We start from the raw sequence: 10,270 nt of genomic DNA, 5'->3' as shown, positions 1-10,270 counted from the left end.
TTTTGATTCCTTTTCCAATAGCCTTAAAATATTGCTAAGGACGACGGCGCAAAATTTCAAAATTTTTAGAGCTTGTTTAGGTGGATTTTTATAAAATATCAATTATAGGGACTAAAATGTAATTTTTAAGATTGTGAGTATTGCCTGGTTTGGAGGGCTCAGGAGGGGTCATATAATGACGATGAGATATGGGTTAAGTTTAGAAGTGTTATTTAAACCATTTTTGCAGGTTGGGTAAGTCCTAGGTGTAGGGGAAACTCTGCCGGATTTCCGGCATGAATTAGGCTGTTTGTTGTCTCTTTAGAATTTATTTTGACTTAGTACTAATAAATTTATAATATAATTATTAGGTGATCGAGGTCAGTTATTTTCCTCCATCCAGCAGCCACAACAGTCCTCGGTATACTATGAGTAAAATATTAATTTTAATTATAATTTCGATATTATTATATGTTCAAGCATGCCCATGCATCACTTATAAATATGTATCTATGTAGTTAAACACTAGACACGTTTTATATTGCATTCATAATTGAGAAAGTGCCATGGATGTTGTTTGTGGTAATTTGGAGCAGTGTGCATGCGTTGGTGTGCGTGTGGTATGGTATTGGATATGGACAGGACCGATAGACATGGCTTGAGAGACACTCGCTGGGACCCGGTCCTTTATGGATAAGTCGGGATAGACACGGCTTGAGAGATACTGGCTGAGACCCCGCATTTGGTTTATTAAGTGAAAGTCCGGCTTGAGAGATACTAGCTGGCAGAGGTTGGATTAAGAAAGCTGTATGGAGGATCAGCTCCCATATATGTACTGTTTGGACAATGTTGGGTGTGTGAGTGCTCCAAATTACCTTTTTATTGTTATGATGTGATTTGTATGAAATTTATGATGATGTTACATTCCATTCCTTAGAATGCATTAGCTTTACATAGCAATAGAAATTATGGTTAAAATTAGTATTTTACTCTCTGAGTCGAACGATCACTCCTGTTCACCTATTTTTCCAGGCTTCAGGAGGAGTTCTTTTACTGAGCAACCTGCTTTATTCCTTGCAAGTTTAACGTAGGTTATTTAATTATTTTATTACTTTTCTAAATTTAAAATCTAGAACTCCGCATGTGTCAGTAGTAGTATGGACCTTGTTAGAAATCGTGTTAATTTAAATTCTTGAGATTAATAAATGAAGATTTATATGGTATTTAAATAATTTGTAAGTGATGGTATCAGGGTTGAGCGGGGCTCCCCTGACTTCAGTTTTTTATGGTTATCGGATTGGGTTGACTCGAATAAAAATATTTTATTTTATTTAATTTTATTTATATGTTGTGTAACACCCCAAAAATTTTAAATTTTATTATTTTATGAGCATTTTTGGTATTTTAATTTTATTTAAATTTTAGGAATTTTTTTGAGATTTTTCGGATTTTAAAAATCGGGTTCGATTTTCCGAAAATATAAACTTTGATGATTTTTAAAAATTAATTTAAAGACCACGTGGCAAAATTAAAAATATATTTGGAGTCTATGAATTTTTCTGAGTTTTTTAGAATTTTTTTGAAATTTTGAACCTCGTTTTCGGTCCCAAAGCAGAGTAAAATTCAAAATTTTGTATCCTGAATCGGACCGGCCGAATCGAACCGGACCGGATTGGACCGATCGAATCGGACCGGCCTTTTCTTTTTCTTCCTTCTTCCTCCCGCGTGCGTCTAACCTCCTCCCCTTCTCTCTCTCTCTCTTTTCTCTCTCCTCCCTCCTCCCCTTGCCGCGCCGCCACCTCCCCTGCCTCCCCACCTCGCCGGCGCCCCACCACAGCCCTCCCCACGGCGGCCGCTGGAACGCCGAAACGGCTCGAAGCAGCGGCGCGCCTGCGCTGACCGTTCACCTTCCCGCCAAAATTGGTGATCCGGTCACAACCTGTCGGGTCTTGTGTCTAAACTCATCTACTCGTCGAGAGCTTTCCATAAACACCAAGAACACCGAAATCCATCGAGCTGTTTGTCCAATTTTTGCCCTGGAAGTTTTAGCCCATTTTGACTTTTGGGCTAGATTTCTCACAAACCGTAAACCCCACGAGAAAACCGAGAGTACCAGAGCGCTCCACTCGTCGAGACCTTCGCGGCGATATAAATTTCGAATTTTTCCAACACTGTTTTTCGATGGGTCCCACGGAACTTCGCAGTGTTTTTCCGAGCATTTAATGAGCTTAGAAAATTCTAAAAAATTTATGTGCTAACCCCCGTGTTATGGGCTTCGTGTAGGTATCCTCAATTCGCAGAAATTCGACAGTTGTCTGGGTCTATGAATTTCCGGCGCATGGACTGTTCTGGAAAAGTCTCGGGTGGATCGAGGTTTTAGCAATCCCCCCATTGTCAGATGTCCCGAGCGCGTTCCCGAAGTCGGAATCAGCAAAGGTAAACCCGAACCTTGCTTTTTCGTAATTTTCTAGTGCTTAAATAGGATTAAAAATCCATAAAATATTCGTGGTAGCTTAGAAAATTATGATTCTTTTTGCAATAGCTTAGTAATATTGCTAAGGACCGCGGGACAAAGTTTTAGACTTTTTAGAGCTTATTTGGGCAATTTTTGCAAAAATAGTCAATTATAAGGACTAAATTGAAATTTTACATATTGTGATTGATGATTGATTTGATGGGCCCAGGAGGGGCTGTGTGATATGATTGAGCTGTGGATATATGGATTGTAAATATAGAAGTGTGTTTTGAGCCATTTTGCAGGTTGGGTAGGTCCTAGGTATAGGGGAGACTCTGCCGGATTTTCGGCACGACTTAGGACGTATTTGGTCTTTTCTTGATTTGTATTGAGTCATTTGTATTAAATAAATGTAATGTAATTGTCAGGTGAGCCGGGACAGCCTTCTTCCTCCGCCCAGCCGCCACAGTGACCGTTGTCAAGTCTGTGAGTAAAATATTAATTTTAATTGTAATTTCGATATTATTATATGTTCAAGCATGCCCATGCATCACTTATATGCATATATTTATGTAGTTAAACTCTAGGCACGATTTATGTTGCATTCATAACTGTTAGCGTGCCATGGATGTTGTTGTGGTAATTTGGAGCAGTGTGCGTGCATTGGCGTGCGTGTGATGTGGTGTGGACTATGGATAGGACGGGTAGACACGGCTTGAGATCTTCGCTGGGACCCGGTCCTTGAGGCGAACACGGCTTGAGTTCTTCGCTGGGACCCCGATTTGGTTATTAAGTGGAAGTCCGAGCTGAGTTCTTCGCTGGCACCAGGTTGGATTTAAGAGAGCTGTATAGGGGATCAGCTCCCATATATTATGATTGATGTTACAGGGTGCGTGAGTGCTCCAAATTACCTTTTTGATGTTATGACGTGAAAATGTTGTTGATGTTGCATTTCACTCCACAGGTTGCATTAGTTCTAGATAGTTATAGAGATTATGGTTAAAATTGATATTTTACTCTCTGAGTCGAACGCTCACTCCTGTTCAATATTTTTCAGGCCACAGGAGGATATATTTTTGAGGTTAACCTGCTTTTCTCCCTCGCAGGTCGTTTATCAGTATTTGTGTAATTCTATAAACTTCTAGAATTTCCGCATGTGTTAGAGATATTTAAATGATTCGGGTCTGTAATATAAATTGTCATGTGGACCTGTAAAATTATTATATGCATGTTTGATGGATTGGATGAGGGAGCTGAGCTCCCATTTATTTTTTGATGCTGATATGAGTGTATGGAGGGTGAGCTGAGCTCCCCAATTGATGATATATTTTGTTTGTAGGTCGGGTGAGTCAAAAACTCCCCGTTGAAAGGTCCACTTTATGGCCGGACTCTGTCCGGTTGGTTTCTTGAAATTGGGCCCAAATGGGCCTTAGAGTTGGGTTAATGAATAGTTAGGCTTACTACCGACCTCGGGGGCTTTAGGCTAGCCCAGGTCCTAGTGCCGGTCCGGCCCATAGGTTGGGTCGTGACATGTTAGGCCTAAGTTTTTGGGCTTTGATTATGGATTTGAGAACAATAAGGCTTATTACGGGTTTTGTAGGCTTTATGCCAGCCCAGGTCCTAGTGCCGGTCCGGCCCATAGGTTGAGTCGTGACAACTTTCAAGTGCATTGACTATGTCCCAAAGACATAATTAATTAACTTGCCACCCCATATGTGCAGAATTAATTATTAAAAAAGGTTAAATTCCAGTCTTACCTCTACTTCTTCTAGAAATTATTCTATTATCAGTCAAAGAAGTAATCATAAAACTTTCCCAGCCAATTTAGCTTAATGATTCAATTCAGCCAACTTAGTTGAAGTCTTATCTCTATGATGAGAATTGCAGGCGTATGTAATATTAACATTTCATGCTTGGTATCTTATTGCTAGGCTAATTTAGAACTCATCAGTTTGCAAATTCTATCAATTTTAATACAATTCAGAACATATCATTTCAAAAGGAACTTTGAGATTGTAAAGAAATTAATTAAGTGTGGATTTGTTAGTAATTAAATTTTTATATAAATTAAAGTATATAGAAACATGTTGAAATTTTATTTTTTAATCATATTCTAGGATCTGTATGCTGTTGTTGATCCTTTGTTGCTATTTTTATAAATTGCTGTGCAATTACTCTATATTAACTAAAGAAGGACAAATGGAAGAAGTGGAAGGATGGACTAGTTCCAAGCCAAATTGTATTGAAATAGGCATATTTAGGAAATTAAATAAAGCAAAATGTTTTTAGTTGTTGTAGAATGGTTCGTTCATTGATTAAAATACCTAAAAAATTAACCATGGAAGACTAATTAAACAAGTCCTCATGAGTTTCATGTACTATAGATAACAAAGAACAGTTCAATGACTCCCATCTATAAATACACTTGTTTCCCTTGCAAGATCTCCAAACCTCAACTGAGCTTAAGCAATCTTCCAAAGTTTGAAGCTAAAGACATCCAGCCTTGTCTAATTAATTACAACATGAAAGGTGTTCATTTCCTTGTAGCTTTTGTCCTTCTGGCTTTGTCTTCCTCTTTTGCCTCTGCCTTCGACCCTAGTCCTCTTCAAGACTTTTGTGTTGCAATCAATGACCCCAAGCATGGTCGTTATGTGCCTTTCTTGCAAAATTTCTTATTTTTATTTCATTTATTAATATTAACAAACTTAATTTTCTTTGCAGTGTTCGTGAATGGGAAATTCTGCAGGGACCCAATGCTTGCAACAGCAAATGATTTCTCTTTTTCAGGCCTCAACATTCCAGGAAACACATCGAACAAAGTTGGATCAAATGTAACTCTAGTAAATGTTGACAAAATACCAGGACTTAACACTCTTGGTATATCATTAGCTCGTATTGATTTTGCACCATATGGGGGTCTTAATCCTCCCCATACTCATCCTCGTGCAACAGAGATCTTAGTAGTTTTGGAAGGTACTCTCTACGTGGGTTTCGTCACATCAAATCCCAATCGCCTCATTACCAAAGTTCTAAATGCAGGAGATGTTTTTGTATTTCCAATTGGTCTCATCCACTTTCAGTTCAATATTGGACAAACTAATGCAGTTGCTATTTCTGGATTGAGCAGCCAAAATCCAGGAGTTATTACAATTGCAAATGCAGTATTTGGATCAAATCCACCTATCAACCCTGATGTTCTGACCAAGGCATTTCAAGTGGACAAGAATGTGGTGAACTATCTTCAGAAACAGTTCTGGGTCAACAACCATTAATGAATGTGGTTAATAACCTTTAGAAACTTTCCCTATTGTTTGATCATTGTTAAACTTTGTAGCATGCATAATAAGGAGATGCTGCCTTTATGCCTCTCCATGTTGATTTCTAGTACACTACAATTCCAGTTCGTTTAACTTCTTTCTCTCAAACATACACACGAAAATAAAAGCCACAAAATAAGTACTAATTTCTAAGCTATAATGAACAATTCAAAATCATAGTTGTGAACAAATGAAAATGGGTCACGAGCACAGCTGAACCATGTGCAATTACCAAAAGGAGTAAATATCTATTCTAATGTTTTTTGATAAAAGGTGTAAATATAAGATTTTCCCAAATTTAAGCACCTAGTCAGATAGTAGAAAATGATTTTTTTTTCCTTCCATATCAACAAATACTTTTAGTTCTAATCTTTGTGGAATACAAGCAAGTTTCTTAGTTATTCATGCAATTTTTCCACAATGAGTGCACGCTTAGAAGAGAGTTGGACTGTTGAATCATGGGGAATAGACTGCCAGCACCTGCTATATCAAGACTCTGTCTTGGAAGGATGGAAAACTACTCTTAAGGTCAGTGCTCATGACACGCCTTAGCCATCCATACGGATAATTTGTTCCAATTTTCCAACAATCTCTCTTTTCTCCAATTACAAAACCAATCATATAGCTTCAAAAGGCAAAGGCATATATACAATTAGAACAGTAGGACAACGTTGGGATGGTCAGTTTTCTTTCTTCCTTTTTGTGGGACAGGATATTTCTTTTCCCCCTCCAATTCAAACTATCCATCAACTACAGACCTTAAGATTGTATATATCACATGGGGATGAGTAGAGATAGGTTTTAACAGAAAAATCAAACTAAATGTGGCGATAAACTGCTCTTATTATATTACAATAATGGTAATTACAGGAATAACATGGAAAACTGATAAATATTATCAAAAAACTACTGTTTGACATATGATTACCTAACTAATGATTGTTGATCCAGAGTTGCTTCTGAAAATAGTTCACCACATTTTTGTCTAATAGGATGTAGAATTTTGCAAGAATTTAATTCTTTTTAACTTAAAAAGTTTCTCATTTCAAAGGAAATAAAATTAATGCATGATTGTGTAAGAATTATTTTGAATTCTTTTCTTGCAAATGATTTATTCCAAATGAATCCTTTACGTATTTTCTTTCCTTAATTCATTTTTTCTCATTTTGTTAACAACAAAATTTTTAATCAAAATAACAAAGACCAGCTCAATGGTACTCAGTAAATCAAGATTAAGTCTAACACACCATAGATAACCTCAATTAATAGAACCTTTTCATTCAAATAACATTTAAGGTATTGCATTAATTAATAATTAATCAAGTAAAATATCAACCATTTATGCCCAAAATTAAAAAATTTAGAGGAAAAAAAAAAGAATTTTCCAAAGTGTAGCAATTATTTTACCGATTCTACAAGAGCCAAGTCATTTAGGTTTCAAGCTTCAAGTAAAGAAATCATCAATTCATGCATTATATATCTAGTGTAGATCCAAGTGCATTGACTATGTCCTTGTCCCAAAGAGACAATTCACTTGCCACTCCATATGTGTAGAATTAATTTAAAAAAGTTAAATTCCAGCCTTAACTCTGCTCTTTCTAGAAATTATTCTGTTATCAGTCAAAGAAGTAATTATACCCAGCCAATTTAACTTAATGATTCGCTGAAAATTGTACCTCATAAAACTCATTAGTTTGCAAATTCTATCAATTTTTTTAGATGGTAAAAGAAATTAAGTGTGGAAGTAATCAAATTTTTTTATATAAATTAATGAATATTTAATTCATTTGTTTCAAACATGTTGAAATCGTATTTTTAATCATATTCATAGGATGAACTCATAAGTAATCATATTAATTGTATTTTTAAATTGCTTGTTGCTTGCAGGATATATGTGAATGTGCAATTACTCTATATTAACCTAGGAAGAAAGCATGGAAATGATGGACTAGTTCCAAGTCAAATTGTATTTGATGTGTATAGTTGTTGTAGAATGGTTCGTTCATTGATTAAAATACCTAAACAATTAACCATGGAAGACTAATTAAACAAGTCTTCTTCAGTTTCATGTACTATAGATATCAAAGAATAGTTCAATGACTCTCATCTATAAATACACTTTGTTTCCGTTGCAGGATCTTCAAACTCCTACTGAGCTCAAGCAATATTCCAAAGTTTGAAGCTAAAGACATCCATCCTAGCCTAATTAATTACAACATGCAACGAGCTCGTTCCCTTGTGGCTTTTGTTCTTTTGGCTTTGTCTTCCTCTTTTGCCTCTGCCTTCGACCCTAGTCCTCTTCAAGACTTTTGTGTTGCAATTAAGGACCCCAAGGATGGTGGTGTGTTATGTGCCTTTCGGTTGAAGAATTTAATGTGACAATCAAAACGTCAGCGCTTCATCAAAAAGTCAAAGTAAAGAAAAAAAAAAGTTATCGCTAGAATACCAAATTGACCATCACATGCCTTGGGTTAGTTGCACCGAGCAAGTAAGGTATAGACAATCCAAATTGAGCAAAAGAAAGCTCGGGTATCTCAAACCGAGCAAAAGAGTGTTCAGACTGGTTAGGCTGAACAAACACAAATAATGATAATAAAGTAAGTCCAAATGCTCACCTGATAGGTCAAGCATCAACCACATCGAGTATTAACAATAGTAGTCAATGATGAGACCAGATTTTTGAGAGGAAATCTCAGGATATTAGTCGAATATCCGATATTCTTGTAAAGAATTACAAAAATTATTTGGCCTTTAGTATATAAATATGAGAAATAGACATTAACGTGGAAATATACCTTTTATCATTGGATCAATCTAAGCTTTTTTTTTTTTTTTTTTTTTAACTTTGAATATATTGTCATATATATTGGTCTAAGTCTAACTGCTCGATGTATAAGTTAAGAAACTATGATCCCACAATAATATTTTAAAACCAAAATCCAAAATAAATGTGGAGATAAACTGCTCCTTATTATATTAAAATAATGATAATTATAAGAATAATGTGGAAAGTTGGTAAATATAATCAATGTACATATGATTCCTTAACTAATGATTGTTGTTCCAAAATTGCTCCTAAAGATGGTTCACCACATTTGCAATATTGATGACTCATGGATTTTGACTGCTCAATGCAGGGAGAACATTTTTTATGGGTGTTGAGAAAAAATGCACTAGTTAAACTTAAAATTTAAGTTAATAAATATATGGGCCTTTTTTAGTTATATGTCTCTCACTCATCTCATTTTTTTTCAATGTGAAAATTTTAGACTTACATATTGGCCAATACAATAACTTGATTTTATATAATTTACAGAAATGTTGAGACCTGAAACTGAGAAATCATTTGCCATTACAAGCATTTGGGTCCTTACAGAATTTTCCATTGACAAAAACTGCATCAAAAATAACTATGAAACTGCAGAATTTTTTTTTTTTTTTTAATTTCATGGACGAACCATTCTATAACAACTCTAAATACACTTTTTTTATTTTCTTAATTATATCCTCTGATACAATTCAATTGGCATGGAACTAGTCGTTTTTCCTTTGTGTTTTTATTATTTTCTTTCCTTAATTCATATTTTCTCATTTTGTGTACCAATTATTGGATTTATCGATTCTAAAAGCTCCAAGTCATTTAAGTTTCAAGCTTCAACAAATAAAGAAAATCATCAATTCATGCATTATATATCCAGTGTAGATCACTTTCAAGTGCATTGTCTATGTCCCAAAGACATAATTAATTAACTTGCCACCCCATATGTGCAGAATTAATTATTAAAAAAGGTTAACTTGCAGTCTTACCTCCACTTCTTCTAGAAATTATTCTATTATCAGTCAAAGAAGTAATCATAAAACTTTCCCAGCCAATTTAGCTTAATGATTCAATTCAGCCAACTTAGTTGAAGTCTTATCTCTATGAAGAAAATTGCAGGCATATGTAATATTAACATTTCATGCTTGGTATCTTATTTCCAGGCTAATTTAGAACTCATCAGTTTGCAAATTCTATCAATTTTAATACAATTCAGAACATATAATTTCAAAAGGAACTTTGAGATTGTAAAGAAATTAATTAAGTGTGGATTTGTTAGTAATTAAATTTTTATATAAATTAATGTATATAGAAACATGTTGAAATTTTATTTTTTAATCATAATCATAGGATATGTATGCTGTTGTTGATCCTTTGTTGCTAGTTTTATAAATTGCTGTGCAATTACTCTATATTAACTAAAGAAGGACAAATGGAAGAAGTGGAAGGATGGACTAGTTCCAAGACAAATTGTATTGAAGTAGGCGTATATAGCAAGTTAAATAAAGAAATGTGTACAGTTGTTGTAGAATGGTTCGTCCATTGAATATAATACCCAAAAAATTAACAATGGAAGACTAATTAAACAAATCTTCATCAGTTTCATGTACTATAGATAACAAAGAACAGTTCAATGACTCCCATCTATAAATACACTTGTTTCCCTTGCAAGATCTCCAAACCTCAACTGAGCTTAAGCAA

General features: G+C 35.0%; 1 protein-coding gene across 1 annotated transcript; it reads left to right on the top strand.

Annotated features, from left to right (window-relative positions):
* The first annotated feature begins 4,904 nt into the window (after positions 1–4,904).
* On the top strand, positions 4,905–5,728 carry LOC131169546 (germin-like protein subfamily 1 member 13). The gene is made up of 2 exons (XM_058128736.1): positions 4,905–5,080; positions 5,156–5,728. The coding sequence occupies exons 1-2, from the start codon at positions 4,957–4,959 to the stop codon at positions 5,704–5,706; spliced, it is 675 nt and encodes a 224-aa protein (XP_057984719.1). The 5' UTR covers positions 4,905–4,956; the 3' UTR covers positions 5,707–5,728.
* The last annotated feature ends 4,542 nt before the right edge of the window (positions 5,729–10,270 follow it).

Source organism: Hevea brasiliensis, chromosome 10 (genome assembly GCF_030052815.1).
Source record: "Hevea brasiliensis isolate MT/VB/25A 57/8 chromosome 10, ASM3005281v1, whole genome shotgun sequence".
Taxonomy (NCBI): Eukaryota; Viridiplantae; Streptophyta; class Magnoliopsida; order Malpighiales; family Euphorbiaceae; genus Hevea; species Hevea brasiliensis.
Note: the sequence above shows the minus strand (reverse complement) of the source record. Positions and strands in the feature narration are given on the sequence as shown.

Bases quoted from the DNA above. Each gene is read 5' to 3' on its own strand.
- LOC131169546 (XM_058128736.1), top strand. From the start codon at position 4,957: ATGAAAGGTGTTCATTTCCTTGTAGCTTTTGTCCTTCTGGCTTTGTCT. The intron at 5,081-5,155 runs GTTATGTGCCTT...TTTTCTTTGCAG, and splicing joins CAATGACCCCAAGCATGGTC to TGTTCGTGAATGGGAAATTC.